Source organism: Oryctolagus cuniculus, chromosome 1, assembly GCF_051225735.1.
Source record: "Oryctolagus cuniculus isolate XC-2025 breed Fujian yellow rabbit chromosome 1, ASM5122573v1, whole genome shotgun sequence".
Lineage (NCBI taxonomy): Eukaryota > Metazoa > Chordata > Mammalia > Lagomorpha > Leporidae > Oryctolagus > Oryctolagus cuniculus.
Window position 1 is genome coordinate 79,367,977 of NC_142867.1, and position 17,828 is coordinate 79,385,804.

The 17,828-nt window shown below is 37.0% G+C and overlaps 1 protein-coding gene across 1 annotated transcript in view; it reads right to left on the bottom strand.

Moving 5' to 3' along the window:
• Positions 1-341: 341 nt before the first annotated feature.
• CTSC (cathepsin C) overlaps positions 342-17,828 on the bottom strand; it is a 48,347-nt gene continuing 30,860 nt past the window's right edge. Inside the window, exons 5-7 of the mRNA XM_002708644.6 lie at positions 14,916-15,031; positions 2,642-2,773; positions 342-1,202 (exon numbers count right to left, since the gene is read on the bottom strand). Coding sequence (XP_002708690.1) covers positions 700-1,202; positions 2,642-2,773; positions 14,916-15,031 — 751 coding nt within the window. The 3' untranslated portion in view covers positions 342-699. The remainder of the gene's footprint in view (positions 1,203-2,641; positions 2,774-14,915; positions 15,032-17,828) is intronic.

Sequence of the window (17,828 nt, forward strand, 5' to 3'; positions counted from 1 at the left end):
TTGAGCTGTTAATTGTCCACTCCTTATGCTATTACTGCTCACTCAATAAAGGTTATCCAAATCTCTAAAATGTAAGATACACACCACAGTAAGTTGAGCCATCCTTATTTTTGGTATGGCCTCTGGCTTATAAAATATCTAGGGGTGATTTCACAGTTCCCTAGGCTTTATCTGTGATAAAGTTCATAGTTTTGTTTTTAATTAAAATACCCTCCAATGTTTGTCTTTTTAAAATATATACCTACATAGATGACATACACGCATCTAAATGAAGGAATCAATGGTAAAAATTATCTTAAGCACACATGTAAATCCTATGACACATATCACTTGAACATCCATAAAAAAGCATTATAAGAATTTAATAATCATTGGCATATTGTCTTGTGATTTATACAATTTAAAAACAAGCCTGTAATTTCATATAGATTTTTAAAAATATAACATCTGTTTGAATTACAAATTATCAGCAAAATCCACTACTTCACAGCTCACCACCACTCGAGTATTTAGGAAAAAGTAGAACAGTGGTTGATGGGAAGGTATATTAAAATAAAAGGTAGTTTCACTTTAAAAGCAAAAATCTTCATAGAAATCTGTATGCAAGTTTCTGAAAACGCTGCTGTAAAAGTCAAGTCTGTTATGAAATCAATCCCCTGTTATGATGGGTGACTTGTATGAAATACTGGAAGGTATACTCTACAATTTAGGAATCGGTGTGGCTGCCACTGCTATGCTCTCAATTGCACACTCGTCCGTTCCTCTTCGGATGCGGAAGTAGCCATTCTCACCCCAGCTGGTGCCCCAGCTGTTTTTAACAATCCAGTAATCCACCCCAGTGGCAGGGTCAGTGCCATAGCCAACAAGCAGAACTGCGTGATTAGTCAGTTCAAAGGGGTTGAAAGGGTCTCTCAGACCAGTGTGGTGGTAGATCCCCTTGTGGTAGTGCAGGAAGTCATCGTAGACCTCAAAAGCCACAGCCATGGGTCCATGATGGACAAGCTCAAGCTTCATCAGGGCTTCATTGCAGCCCCCATAGAAACCGCCCACATAGTGGTACTCGGAGGAGTAGTAACGAAAGCAATCCTCCTTCATTTTGCATGGAGAATCAGTGCCTGTGTAGGGGAAGCAGTCTTCTTCCACCAGACCGAAATCCTGGGCATACTTTCCTGCGATGAGGTACGGGAAGCCACCATTACAGCCTAAGGATACATAACAAACACGTTTATTACCTCTTTATTACAAAAGGGTACAGCAGAAGTGTTCCAATTCCTACTGTTTTTTTCTTCTGTGCTCCATTATCTCTAATATCTTAGCCTTGGTAGTTGTCCTTGGCTTACATGTTCCTTTATTCATTCATCCATTGACCAATAAGCTGTTTTCCACCCCTGTCAACTGCACAGTTATTTACTTAGCACCCAACATGGAAAGCAATCATGGCATATAGTGACATGAGGAGGCTCTGAAGCCTCAAACCCAAAGCTATGAGGACTTTAACTTCTCTGCACCTCTCGGTACTTATCTGTAAAATGATACACAGTAATAGCACCTTCCTCATGGGTTTAGATTAGTTACTTCCCTGTGAAATATGAGAGATGATTGTCACTGCTAGATAACTGGACATCACACCACAGCTCTTCCTCAACCAAGTCATCTTTCGACCTCTTGCATTCCTGCCCAGTGATTTGCAGGTACTTTAAAATGTCTCTGGAAAAATGTAATTAAGTAATGTTTATTTTGATGCAAAAGTTTTTGAGAGCTGGGAAACATTCCAGTGGCCACATGTGGAGTTGACAGCAGAAAACCTCAAAATGGTAATGATTCTTCCTTAATCAATGGCAGATGGGCTTTACACATGCATTACATGTCTTGTTCTGAATTCCCAAGTACAGAATTTTTTTTTTTTTTTAAATTTTGACAGATAGAGTTAGACAATGAGAGAGAGAGAGTGAAAGGTCTTCCTTCCATTGGTTCACTCCCCAAATGGACGCCACGGACGACGCTGTGCTGATCCGAAGCCAGGAGCCAGGTGCTTCTTCCTGGTCTCCCATGTGGGTGCAGGGGCCCAAACACTTGGGCCATCCTCCACTGCCTTCCCGGGCCACAGCAGAGAGCTGGACTGGAAGAGGGGCAGCCGGGACTAGAACCCGGCGCCCATATGGGATGCCGGCACTGCAGGCGGAGGATTAACCAAGTGAGCCACAGCGCCGGCCCCCCAAGTACAGAATTTTAAAATTATCTGAGAAATCATATTAGCATGGCTTAATATAAATTGAATTTTGGAATGAAATTATGGTTGGAAGTGAAACTCCAATGCTCAAAAGCTGTGGAATCTTAACATTACAAAACACGTTGGTGTGTCACCCCAAAGCTACATGGATAGAGGTTATATCTACTTCTGCTCAGGGTTTTCAGCACTGTTAGGTGTGCTATGTGTAAGAGGTGGTGCTTACTCAATATACACTAATGACACTGTGCTGCAGGGTGAATTGAATTCCGTGAGAAATCATCTGTTAGGTCAGTGACAAGGCCAGACCTGCACATAAGTTTTCTGACTACAGACACTACTCTCTAGTATACCATCCTTTTGCTTCTGCCAACAGTGGCCACTTGCAGATAATACACCTGACATACAACTTACCTTGAGCATACTGGCTGCAAGACACAATCTCCTGAGGACTCAGGATAGGGGTCTGAGAATTGTTGGTTAGTATACGGATTCTTGCTTCCAGCATACCCACAGAAGCAAATGAGTAGCAGCTTCCACAAGATTCTGCAGATGGAAAAGAAAAATGTAAATCCAAGAGGCATGTGAAGCCTCACAAGATACACTAATACAGTATTTATATTGAATATTGTTGCCATTCATAAGAATCAGCACTAGAAGAATCAATCAGCAAACACTGTGCAGCTCGCAGGCAAACATTAAAATTTCATACTTTGTCATCAAAAGGCAAACCTTACTACATTTGACTCTCAGAATATTTTAGATTTTTAAGAAAAAATAAACACCTCATAACTTCTGAGATTCTTGTTTATAAAGAAGGGAATTCAGAAGGGATGGCTCAGCATTCTGAGCCATCAGGTTAAGAGAAAATTGTGGCAGAACACCCATATTTAAGCTTTCAAGTAATCTAATGCAGTGCGATAAATGTGTCTCTCCCCAAATTAATGAAATGTCAACCCCTAAAATGATGGTATTAAAAAGTGGGGGCTTTGGGAGGTGAAAGGTCATGAGAGCAGAGTCCTCATGAGTAGGATTTGTGCCCTTATAAAAGATTCCAGAGAGAGGAGAGTTCTCATTTCTTGTACCATGTAAAGTTGTAGCAAAAACACAAGTCTATGAGCCAGGCAGAGGGTCCTTTCCAGATACCGAATCTGGGGAGCCCTGATTTTAGGATTCACCCTCCAGAGCAGTGAGAAATAAATTAAATTTCTATTGTTTATAAACCACCCATACTATGATATTTCCAAGCACCAGCAGCATTTTCCAAAGCATGATAGGTAGAAGTAACCCTGAGAATGGCTCAGGTGTGTCTGTATGGTAGAGAATTAAGTTTAATTGATGTCAAGGAGACAAAATAGGGGGAAAGTTCAAAAAGTTGGACTTCATGAAAAGTCCAACTAAAACATTTATTTTGGTACCAAAAACTTGAAATCCAAGTAAGGGTTTTTCATAATAGGTAATTTCCAAACATTACAAAGTCTCTTCATACAACAGAGCTCAAGAAAGAAAAGAATGAGCACAATGATATAAAGTAGGTAATGAGGAAGTAAAAACATGGCTCAAAGGAAGATAAAAAGCCATTAAATGAAGATGGGGTATAAGTCTATATTTTGAAGAAAATGATTATTATAAAAATTAGTTAAATGTAAATTAGTTAAAGATTAGATAAAAAGTAATTAAATGAAGATGGGGTGGTGAGAAAAGTAAACCACTTTAACACCTGGATGTTTAGACAAGGACAAAACAAATGTACTTCAAATCATCTACTAGGAATATAGTTGCTATCAAAAAAGGGAAAACATTCTATTATAAGGTAATTTATAAAAATAATATTCATTTTCTTCAAAATATATACTTATAAGGAAATATGGTTTAAATTCAACAAAATGGGACTTCTACTTTGTTATAATTCTAAAAAAAAAAGGATCACTTTGCTCTATTATTATTTATATCCATATATATCTTTGTATATATATTCTATATCTCTTTCATCTCTGCTATGGATACAAATTTTACATGGAGATATGCTCATATCAAATCCAAGACACTGACATGCATTAGAAATATTACCAGGAAAAAATATGATCAGGGATACTGTTTTTCTCCTCTCTAGGTAACTGATGATTTACATTCCTCTGGAGGCAAATGAAGCCAGTACACCTTATGCTCAGCCTTGATTATCTTAAACTCTTTCTGAAATACTTATTTTCCTTAAACTAAACTATGGATTTCCAGGAATGCTTAAAGGAAATGAATTTTCTTCATCTTGGTGCCTGACACAGTAAATAAACTAAATGCATGTTTGTAGAATAGGCCAAGAAATGAACAGACGAACACCTGTCTGTCTACACCTGAAAGTAAAGGGAATTCAATGGACATAGTCAACTTTTAATTTTTCATAAGCTACAGGAGAGACAGAACCCAGGGTGATAACATGAACCTCCTCTGGAGAGTACAATACCACAAGGTCCTGGGGTAGACTCTGTCTACAGTCCTACTTCCTCTGATTCTCTATCAATTCTGATAGCCCTCAAAATCCCCCCACCCCAATCTCAGGTTTATCCATAGTATAAACTCCTTTTGTTAATGAGGGTTCATCTAAGCTTTGAATATTAGAGCAGAAATACTATGAAGAGGACCTTGCACTTTAACTACTGTACAGCCTACTTACTTGATAATATGTGAGGCTTGGAAACAGCCCATCCAAGGTCACATAGCTAACAGATGGTAGGTGCTAGTGCTTCAGTGTCTCCTTGGGCAGTAAGATTAGTGTCCTTTGACATTAATATACTTTGACATATTTTCAGATTTTCTTTCCTTGTCACGTAGTTACTAAATAGAACAAAGTTAACTTCTCAATATATTTCAGAATCATCCCAATAGTAATATCCTTGAAAAATGAGTCCCTTTTTCAAATGACACCAAAAAGCTGGACGAGTGGATAAACAGCCAGAACTGATGATGCTTTCATGAGACTCCAAGGTGTTATAAAAAAATAACACATCCCAGGAGAGTCTGGAAATGGTCCCCTTTTGACCACCCAACCTTCCTGGCTCAGAGCCCTCAGGGAAATCTTCTCTCTGTATTGACCTTAAATCCTCATTATCTGACCATCAGGACCTGTGGGAAAGACAGGCCACAAGGACATTCAAGAGCTCAGAATGCTGTTAACAAGGCAATCCCAGCAATGAGGAAAGAAGATAACCTCCCTCAACTCCCAGAGTTTCCCAGAAGAATGTCAGCTGCCAAGGTAATTAACACCTCCTTTCAAAAGGCAAAGCCAGTGTAGGTTCTAAAGGACCCATGGCCCCTTAAGAAGACTACAATGCATTAAAGAATAAGAAGTGGATCTGGCCCACTTGAATTTGCAGTAACCACATTTCTACAATCTCAGATAGATAAATGTGATTTTCATATGATTTAATGACATTCAACTGCACTTTTCAGTTCTGAACTAGGAGTGAGGAGTCAAGATTCTCTTTTTCTCCTCTCTTGCTTTGTCACTCATTAGCTATGTGACCTGGGTCATATCACCTGACCTTTTTGGCATTCTTTTTTATCACGCGTAAGACGAATTGAGCGGAACAATTTAAGGTCCCTGCCTTCCTGCTCTAATCATAAAAGCAGTATTTAGAACAAAGGTGCAAATGGCCTCGACTTTAACTGTTAGGAAAATAGCCTGCATTTCCTAACTAACATGACGGATGAGAGATGCTCCTTCTCTCCTCTATTAAAGATACAATAAATAAAGACAGCATAGATGAGAGAAGAATAAAATAAGTCCATCTTACCCAATTTCACAGCTTCTCTCATTCTCATACCTCAGAGGAGATTAGCTGTAAGGCTTGTTCTTAAAATTGTGTCAAGCGTAAAGGTAAAACCTCATTTGTCTTCCCCAGTTTTTCTTTTTTCTTTAATCTCCACTTGTTCTATGAAAGTTGTAAATTCCCTCAACTGCAGCTAATTCTGAATTCTGGGTTATATATAACAGTGCTATTGTTAAAGTTAGTGGAAATCTCCAACTAGCCCAATTAGCAGAAGAGAAAGTAATTACTTTTTCCCAACCTACAGTAGAGAAAACCAAAAAGTCAAAGAGGAACAGCTTAGTGCATTATTTCCTCAAGTACTTGACAAGATACTATAGAAGAGGAATCTATTCAAAAGCAATTAATCCATCAAAGCCAGTTTTGAAACTGCAGTTTGTATGAATGTATTTATAACACTCAAAGATGGGGAACATTAGAAATAATAATGCCTTAAACTAGGCTACATTAAATCAGTGCCAAATAATTTTATTTTAGAATGTTCAATTTCCAGGAGATGCAAGATGGCTAAATAAGGAAAAGAGGTGCTGACTTTGACCACAGGAAGATACTAGAAAGCCAGGGGAAGAACCACATTGTCAGGGGAAAATTGGAGAGAAGTTTTCAGTGCAGAGTCTACAGAAATAAGAGAGATCCCACGGAGCAGCAGGGACTGTGCAGCCAGGAAGCGCTGCCAGCCTCCTGCAGCTGGTGGCTGGCGGGGACGCCATCTTCTCGGAGTCAGGTGAGAGGAACTCACAGCAGTCAGCACACCTCAGATGATACTGTCTGAGGGAGAATCTCGCAGTCCCTACTGACTGACTTTTAATCCAGACTGAATTGCTGGTTGGGGGCAGGGTGCCCACCTAACCTCATGAAAGAAGGGCACGTTGATTTCTTCCCCTCCCCCTCCACCAACAAACCCAGCAACCAGAAGGAGGAACTCCATCTTATTAATAAAGTGAGTGGAGGCTGCTTCAGCCCATATACCACAGGTGGATTTTGTTGGAGGGGTAAATCTGTGGTCCCCACTGACTTTGAGTCTGGTCTGGAGATTTGGCACAAGGAAGGGCACCCACTCAGGTCTGTGAAGTGAGGGCACACTGCTCCTTACCCTCAGCCCACCAAGGCTCTGGCCTCAGGCAGACAGCTGGCACCAGGAATGGGGCAGTTACCTTCATGGATGGGGAGGTTTGCGGTTAGAGTAGATCCCCTGTTCCTTGTGACTGTGGGAGGACTGTGCCCTGTGACTGTGAGAACCCTATGACTCTGTGATAGGGCATGAGGTGTGCCTGTGTCTTTGGGCAATCACTGGGTCTGGTTCCAGAGGCTTGAACCAATCCTTTGTGCAGCTTGTGCACCTGAGTGCTTTGGGTGCACAGGCACTGTGGGCATGTTGTTTACCTTGACAGAGAGGGGATGGTACTATGAATATGCCAGCTGATGCAATCATACATCACCAAGCTGACAGAGGATATCTAGCAAGCCTAACTTGGCTATCACTCTGGACTTCTGCCCCACCCTTGAGAACTGGTTGCTCCCTGGCCCCACTCAGCAGACACCTCTGCTATCCATTGAAAGAGCAGGCACTCCACTAAGGCATCCAAGCACATTTCAAAGATCAAAGCCTTCAGAAGAGAAAAACAAACAAGTGTTCTACCGATATGTAAAAATAAATGTAGAAATACAAGAAACATGAACAAGGAAGACAATATAACTCCCCAAAAGGAACATAACAACATTTCAATATTAGAATGTGAAGATGAAGACTGATGAAGTTCCAGAAAAGGAATTCAAAAGAATGATGGTAAGATTACTCAAAGACACAGAGAAGCAATGATGTGAGTTAAAGAAATACATAATGACAGGGATGAGAAATTCTGCTGAGAGAAAGAAATATTAAAGAAAAAGCAAACTGAAATATTAGAAATGAAAAATTCAATATGTCAAATAAAAATACAATGGAAAGCCTTAATGACAGACTTGATGGGGAAGAAGAAAGAATATCTCAGTTATAAGACTATCTTTGGAAATATCTCCACTGAAAAAAAAAAGAATGAAAAAACTAGAAAAACTGTAAATAGTGTTTGAGATTTATGGGATACCAACAAATGACAAAATATATGTCTTAGGAGTTTCTGAAGGTATGGAGAGATAGAACGGCTTAGAAGATTTATTCATTGAAATAATAACAGAGAATTTTCTTAAATTGGAGAAAGATAGGTTCACTCAAGTACAAAAAGTACACAAAATTAATAGACATAATGAAAAACAGATCTTCGCCATGACACATTGCAGTTAAACTTTCAAAAAGAAAACATAAAGAAAAAAATTCTAACACATGCATGAGAGAAACACCAGATTACCTTGAAAAGATCTCCAAGTAGACTGACTACTGATTTCTCTTAAGAAACCCTTCAGGCTAGGAGAGAATGAGGAGACATATCCCAACTCATTAAAAAAACAAACAAACAAACAAACAAAAAATGCAAAAAGTCAATCCAGAATATTTACCCAGCAAAGCCCTCATTAATAAATGAAGATGAAATAAAGACCTTCCAAAATAAACAAAAATTGAAAGAATCGGTCACCTGGACAGCCTTACAATGAAAATTAAGGATGCGCTAATAACAGAACAGAAAAAGATACTCAGCATCATGGAAGAATGTAAAGGCAGTAGTAAGCACAAGTGAAATCCAAAACAAAAAAATTAGGAATATTTATGGAAAAATGAAGAACCAAGAAATTACTTATCAATAAGAATCATGAATGTCAACTATCTAAATTCATCATTAAAAGACAGAGATCAGCTAAATGGATTTAAAAGAACAAGATCCATCTACATGCTGCCTAGAAGAAAAACATCTCAGCAATAAAGATACACACAGATTGAAGTGAAGGGATGGAAAAAGATATTTCATGCTAATGGAAATCAAAAACAAGAAGGAGTAGCCATCCTAATATCAGAAAAAATAGATTGCAATGAAAAAACTGCTAAATGAGACAAAGGGCATTATGTAATGATTAAGGTATCAATACAACAGGAAGATGTGATCATAACAAATGTACATGCACTCAATGTTAGGGTACCTGGAAATTTAAAACAAATGTTAATGAATCTAAAGGGAGACACAGGCTTCAATACAATAGCAATGGGGGACTTCAACACTCCACTTTCATCAATGGACAGATCAACTAGATAAAACATCAACAAAGAAACAACAGAGCTAACCTACACTATAGACCAAATGGACCTAATTGATATCTACAGAGCAGTTTATCCCACAGCTACAAAATACACATATTTTTCATTAGTGCATGGAACTCTCTCTGGGATAGACCATATGCTAGGCCATAAAATAAGTCTCAAAAATTAAAAAAAAAATTAAATCATATCATGTATCTTTTCTGACCACAATGGGATGAAGCTGGAAATTCACAACTTGAGAAACTAGAAAATATGCAAATACATGGAGACTGAAAAACATGATCCTGAATGAACAGTGGTCGTGAAGGAAATCAAAATTGAAATTAAAAATTTCTAAAAACGAACATAAACAACATATGAAAACGTATGCTATACAGCAAAAGTAGTGTTAAGAGGAAAGTTGCAGTTAGTGCCTACATCAAAAAATTGGAAAGGCAACAAATAAATGATCTAACAATGCATCTCAAGGGCCTGCAAAAATAAGAACAAATCAAACCTCAAATAGTAGGAAGGAAGAAATTATTAAAAATAAAGAATAAACAAAATTAAGTTTAAAAGATATAAAAGACCAGTGGAATGAAAAGTTTTTTTAAATAACAAACAAGGTTGATAAATCATTGATTCAACTAACCAATAAAAAATAAGAAAGACCCAAATTATTAAAATAAGAGATGAAAAAGCAAATTTTACAAAGGATATAACATAAATGAAAAGACTCATCTGCAATTACTACGAATAGCTATAGGCCAAAAAATTATTGGATAATCTAGAAGAAAAGGATACATCTCAGGACACATGAAATTTATCATTTACCTAAATTGAGGCATGAAGACACAGAAAACCTAAATAGACCAATAATGAAGATGGAGATTGAATCAGTAATGAAGACCCTCCCAACAAAGAAAGGCCCAGTATTGGATGGCTGCACTGAATTGTACCAAACTTTTTTTTTTAAATTTATTTTATTTATTTGAAAGACAGAGTTATAGAGAGAGGAAGAGACAGAGAGAGAGGTCTTCCATCCACTGGTTCACTCTCCAAATGGCCGCGATGGCTGGAGCTGCGATGATTCAAAACCAGGAGCCAGGAGCTTCTTCCAGGTCTCCCATGTGGGTGCAGGGGCCCAAGGACTTGGGGCCATCTTCTACTGCTTTCCCAGGCCATAGCAGAGAACAAGATTGGAAGTGGAGCAGCCGGGATTAGAACCGGCGCCCATAGGGGATGCTGGAGCTTCAGGCCGGGGCTTTAACACGCTGTGCCACAGTGCCAGCTCCATGTACAAAACTTTTAAAGAATAACTAATTCCAATCCTTCATTAACTATTCAGAACAATTGAAAGGGAGGAAATTCTCCCAAACTCCTATGATGCTAGCATCACTTTAATTAAAACCAGAAAAAGATACAACAGAGAAAGAGAACTATAGATCAATATCACTAATGAACAGATGCAAAAAATCCTCAATAAAATACTGGCTGATGAAATCTAAAAATACACCAGAACAACTGTTCACTTGGACAGAGTGGGATTTATCCCTGGGATGCACAAATGATTCAACATATGTAAATTAATAAATGTGATGTATCACATTAATAAATTGAAGAATAAAAACCATATGATTACCTCAATAGATGCAGAGAAAGCATTTTATAAAATACAACATCCTTTCATGATGAAAACCTTAAGCAGATTGGGTACAGAAGGAACATACCTCCACACAATCAAGGCAATCTATGACAACCTACAGGCAACATCATATTGAATTGGGGAAAAGCTCAAAGCACCTCCATTAAGATCTGGAAGCAGAAAAGATGCCCACCCTCACCATTACTAGTCAATATAGTTCTGGAAGTTTTAGCCAGTGCCATCAGACAAGAAGAGAAATCAAAGAGACAGAAATGGGAAAGAAGGAAGTCAAATTATCCTTGTTTGCGGAAGACATGATCCTATGCATAGGGGAAGCAAAAAGCTCCACTAAGAGACTCCTGGATCACAAGAGAGTTTGGCAAAGTTGTAACATATAAATTCAGTACCCAAAAATCAATAGCATTTGTATACACAAACAGTGCCATGGCTGAGAAAGAACTTGTAAGATCAGTGATATTCACAATAGCTACACAAACCTTTAAATACTTGGGATAAATTTAATCAAGGACATGAAAGCTCTCTCCAATGAAAATTACAAAATATTAAGGAAAATTACAAAACATAGAAGGCACAAAAAATGGAAAAATCATCCATGTTTGCAGATTGGAAGAACTGACATATTCAAAATGTCAATACTATATACAAATATATATTATAATATATATATACAAATTCAATGAGATCTCAATCAAAATACCAAGGACATTCTTCTAAAAATCTAGAAAAAAAGACCCTAAAATTCTTATAGAAACAAAAGAACCTAAATAGCTACAGCAATCTTAAAGAATAAAAACAAAGTTAGATGCATCACAATAACAGATGTGAAGATATATTACAGGGCAGTTATGATCAAAACAGCTTGTTACTGGCACATAGACATGAGGACAACAGAACAGATTAGAAACCCCAGAAATTAACCCACACACCTACAACCAATTAATATTTGATAAATGAGCTAAAATTATGTCCTAGAGAAAAGACGGTTTTTTCAACAAGTGATGTTGGGAAAGTTGGGTGGCCACATGCAGTAGTTATGAAACAAGACCTGTAGCTTACATTCTATACCAAAATAAATGCACAATGGGTCAAGTATCTAAACTAAGACCTCACACCATCAAGTTTCTAAAGGAAAACAAAGGGTAAACACTAAAAGACATTGGCATAGGCAAGGACTTCTTCAATAAGGCTCCAGGAGAACAGGCAATCAAAGCAAAAATAGATAAATGGGATTACAGCAAGCTACAGAGCTTGTGCACAGCACAGGAAACACTACAAAGTGAAGAAGCAGAATGACAGAATGGGAGAAAATATTTGCAAATTACACACCTGATAAGAGATTAATATCCAAAATATATAAGGAACTCAAGAAATGCAACAGCAACAAAAGAAACAATTCAGTTAAGAAATTGACTAAGGATAGGAATAGGAATTTTTCAAAGAATAAAATACAAATGGCCAACAGATACATGAAAAAAGGCTCAGGATCACCAGCCATGGGGGAAATGCAAATTAAAAAAAATAATGAGATTTAACCTCATACCCATTAGAATGGCTATCATCTACAAATTCAAAAATAACAAATGCTGGTGAGAATGGGGATAAAAAGGTACCCTAAAATACTTCTGGTGAGATGTAAACTAGTACAACCATTATGGAAGACAGTGTGGCGATTCCTCAGAAATCTGAAAATTTATCTACCAAATGACCCAGCCATCCCATTCCTGGGAGTTTTTCCAAAGGAAATGAAATCAGCATTTCAAAGAGTTAGCTATACCCACATGTTTATAGCAGCTCAAAAAGATACAGAATCAACCCAAATGTCCATCAACTGATGACTGGATAAAGAAAATGTGAGGGGTGTGTGTGTGTGTGTGTGCGTGTGTGCGATAGAATACTACTTAGCCATAAAAAAGAATGAAATCCTGTTTTTAGCAAGAAACTGAATACAACTGGAGACCATTATCCTTATTATCCTTAGTGAAATGAGCCAATCCTAAAAAGCCAATCCTAAAAAGACAAATACTGTGGTTGCTAATATAAATGGGACTATGTTGCTAATATAAATGTAATGAATGCAATGCAAATGAAGGAAATTGACATCTTGAAATGTGATTACTCTTCACATACCTTGTCTATACTCCTGCAGAACAACAGTCTTTCTACTTTCTACTTGTTGAATTCTTTATTTAGTGAAGGATTAAGTTTATGATTATGGCTAAACTGAAAATGTTATTGCAAAAATTAAAAGAAAAACAAGAAAGAAATGATATATATATGATATATATATATGAAATCCATGAAATCTGTTCTCTTTATAAAAATTAATTATGAAAATAAAATATAAAAAAAGAAATTTGACTTTCCTTCCTCTATTAGATGTTCTGTAACCTTAACAGACACAACAATACATTAGTAGCTCACTAAAGAGCACTAACCATGTGCACATCCTCATTCATCAAGTCAACACATGACATGCATTATTTTCTTAATTCTCCCAAACAGGCATAGGAGATCTGTTTGCTAGGTAGGGTAAATTGTAATCCTCTCTTAATGTCAAAGCTTCAATTTCATGCTCCACTCATTTTCTCAATTTTCTTCAAAGCTCTCTCATTTCCAATCCCAGCTTTCCAAAGAAGTTCTCCCAGGAAACAGTAGGCAGGGAAGGATTTCATGATCTATGTTTTATAGTTCCTGAGCCTCAGAATAGCTGATAAAAGGCTGAAAGATGAGATCCCTGGTATCAGATGAAGGATGAGCATCCTGCTGTTTGGCAGAAGACCAGCTCAAAGACTGCAAAAATTCATGAGGATGGAGCTTGAAGGGCAGGTAACAAATGCTGAGAAGCAGAAGAGGCCATCATCAGATTTTAGGATGACAGAAGAACAACTTCTCTTCAGGTATTATAAATTTATAATCCTCCCAGAAGACATTAATCAGAATGTTTCCCGACAGCAAACTCTACACCTATTTCATAGGAACAAATAAGTCATGTGCATGATTATCTTCCAAGTGAACTCAGAATTAATAAACTTGAATCTAGTTTGAGCATCCCTTATCCAAAATGCTGAACCAGAAATATTTCAGGTTTTAGGGTTTTTCAGATTTTGGAATATTTGTACAAATTTTTACCAGCTCAATATCTCTAATGATAAAGTTTGAAATTTGAAATGCTCGAAAATCCTAAATTTTTCAGGCATCCTCGCAAGAAGTTTCAGATTTCATGGTATTTTGGATTTCAGATTTTTGGATTGCAGATGACCAACCTGTATTGTATAAGTGCTTCTGAAAGATACTGTTCTCTAAAACTTAGAGTAACAATAAAATCTGATATCCAGTGATTTCAGAGGAAGTGTCATTAAATAAACTCATGTGGAATCTAATTTTTTTTAAATGATCGATCAAACACAATTACAGTCATACTTTTGGTAAAACTTAGCTCTGTCCCCAGGCCACTACTCAGGAAGCTGGGTTAACACTCATCATCATTGATCATATTCTGATGTGAAGTGAATGGTAAGTCTTTATGCAGCTAAAAAAATCCACCACAAAAGCTTTAAAGATCTATTTCCTGGGCTCCTGTAGTAATTAAAGACTAAATAATGAGGGAAATGGAAGAACAGGTAGCAAAAAAAGGATTCCAGCACACCCTTTGCAGGAGAAAGGCCATGTTTAATTGCATTCAATTCTTCATTTCTATAGGAGGTCTCTCCTATTGGGAGAAAAATGACTGACTTACATATCATTCTGATTGTCACTAGCTACCTGCGACATATATTGAGAAGGAAAATGAAGAAATGCTGAGCTCAGTTGGACAGATTATCTATTACCAAGTCTGTAATGAATATGGAACAAAGCAGTGGGAACTCACAGATCATATTATTTTTGATTCCTTTATTAAAATAGGTCAGAGCCATTCTCTATTGGTAGCCCCAAATCCATCCCAGAGCCTGGCACATATCTAAGTTCAATAAACAGTTCAAAATAAATATATACTTTTCTGTTTGTGTTATTTGTGTGTGATTTTTTTTTTACCTTGGTTTCGAACAGGACTAACAAAATTGATACCACCAACATTTCTCCAGTCCCAAGATGCTGGCAAATCTAAACTCTTTTGTTGTACTTCAGCAGTCAGTGGTGCAGGTTTGGGCCTAGGATAGAAATACACATTAGATATTAACAGTCTTTCTTTTGAGATTGATTCTCTAACCTCTAATTGTCTGGTGTTCATCATTACAGTAGTAGCTAGGATCTAGATTTTAGACCCAAAGAGCACTTATTCCAAGTATTTCAACATGTCTATTGTACTTGTGTCAACTATAAAGTTCAGTTGTGCAAATGGCTTTCATTAATTTAATTTTCAAAATCCAATTATTTTTCCTTGTAAAATGCACTTATTTTTCATATCACTGTGATGCTATATTTAGTATGCTAGAATAGCTACATTCTTTTACATACTTTTGACAGATTTTTGACCATGAAAAGAGTAATGAGAAGTTGAGCACACAAAGAGTACAGAGAAAACGCAGACATTGGTGACGTCTGAGTAAGCAGATAGTGGGGCTGGTAATCATGTACTTATAATAAAGAAATGAAGCCGACAAAGAAAAAATTCTGAGTATAAAGTAAGCAGACTAGCTCCATTAACTACAGAGAAATCAAAATAAAAGTACACATACTTTGATATATAGTAAGACACCAGGGAAATTTTCAAGTTGTGAAAAACACACATTTTCTGGAAATGAAAAAACAATCATTCTACATGCAGCTTGGTATAGAGACTTCACACACACACACCAGCACTCCAGCTCTAACTACCTGAGACTTTGGAGTCTCCCTGAGCCTGCAGAGGACATGTCTTTGTGCTGTTGCTCCTTTTGTCTACCACTTTGGCCAGCATGTAGAACTCCCCTTGGAGTTTCCCCCTAACATTTTTAAAAACTCAAAGAGTAGCCTCTACCCACCAACTCCCTACAAAAACTCACTTCCTCTTTCTCTCTCTCTATGTTAATTCAACTTTGGTTAGGGCACTTTTCTTACACTATGGTAGCATTTTTTTTTATATACTAGTATAAGCTACTTGAACTTTTGTTCCATTTGGCATTGCCATACCACACTATTTTTAATATGGTTACCCAGTTAGTATCACTAGGTTTCAATTTAACAACTGGAAAAGATTCTTAGTGGACAACATGCCCTCTGCCCCGATTCTTGAGTTGTCCTATCACTGACATACTTCTCTCAGAGATGACACAGGAGAAACTGACAGAAGTGATAGGAAACAAAAAGGAAGAACAAAAAACCAACAATTCATTTGAGAATAGCAGTCCTAACCTTGAAAATTTATAGATTAGACAGCAAATTCTATGAAGCATCAACTATTTGTTCACAAAAATATTTCCTAAGCCAGGCACTTTGGTTGAAGATCCGTATGAATTAGAGTTAAACATACGGTGTTTTGATGATATGGAAGACAATGTTGACAGACATAAAGACAATATTGATAGACAAAAATCACTGTAATAAATACGAGGAAATAATAGTGTAAAATACACAACCTAGATAATGTCTAAGGAATAACTAAGGCACATAAAAACTGCACCACGGATTTTACAGAGTTGGAGAAGAAAACAACTTTGGACATGTCTTCTGAGATTTATGAATAAAAACTAAGCAACAAATAAATTTTTAAAGGAAATTGTTTCTATGAGTTCACACCGAAAGACCAAAAAATTTAATCTATCCATACATTTTAACTTATTGTCTTATATACACCAAGTAATATGGTAAGTAATTCACAGAAGAAAAGAGAAATTTAAATTTGACAGCATAATGTAATTCAAGGTATCAGCTCAAAGTCATATTGATCGGCTACAAATGGCTTCACCACTCATTAGCTATTTGACCTTTGACACAGTGGTTAACATCATACAACTATAGTTTACTCCTATTAAAATGCCCAGAACCATAACTATCTTAAAGGGTTATTATGAAAATTAAATTTAATAATGGTTAATAAGTACTTAGAACACTGCCCATCTCTCAGAAGTTCTTAATAAAGGGCAGCCATTATGATATCTACCATCATCATCCATGTCATTAAGAGGATTAAATAAGATGTTCAAACATTTACGTGATTATCAAATATCTTCTTCCTTACATTTTATAAGGCAAGGTATTTGCCCATCAATGAACATACACCCAAAATAAAAACAATGAAGGAACTGAGGCTTCATGGTATGAGAATGAACACAGTGAAAGAGGAGTTTGGGAGATGGGGAAGTGAGAATTAAAAACATTTTAAGAGTACTGTATGTTACCAGCTCTTAATCGTTTGAACCCAGTCCCTTAGGAATCCAGTCAAAGTTCTACCCTTAGAAAATGCCCATAAACAATAAATTTTATCTATAATTATGGCAGTTTCACAGACTCCCCTACACATCTCAGGTAAGAATCTTTGAGAATTTCTATTGAATCACTGGATTCTTACAACAGAACTAATTTATACACAAACATGCTATCAAAAAAAAGAAAAAAAATTCAGCAAATATCCTCAGTAAATGGGCAACCCTGGACACATTCTCTTTTCAAGCAGACACAAGAAAAGCATGCCTCCATCATGGGTTCTACTATAAAAAAAAAAAAAAAAAATCTGGAGGCCAGACTATATGTTCCAATATTTCCTTTGTATCTCAATTCTATGCCCTTAATGTAAATATTCTATGGAACTTTAGTCACAAAAGCATCCCTTGATAGAACTAGACCTTCCCTAAAACAAAACTGGTTAGTAGGGGAGACAGGAGACCTGTAAGAGAGCCTTGGAAACGTGGCAGAGCTCAAATCTTGTAGACAGGAGCATCAGTCTCCCCAGGTTCAAATGCTAACAACACATCTCTTCCAACTGCTCCTTTAGATTACTGTTGCTAAACAGGTCTCAACTTCCTGTGT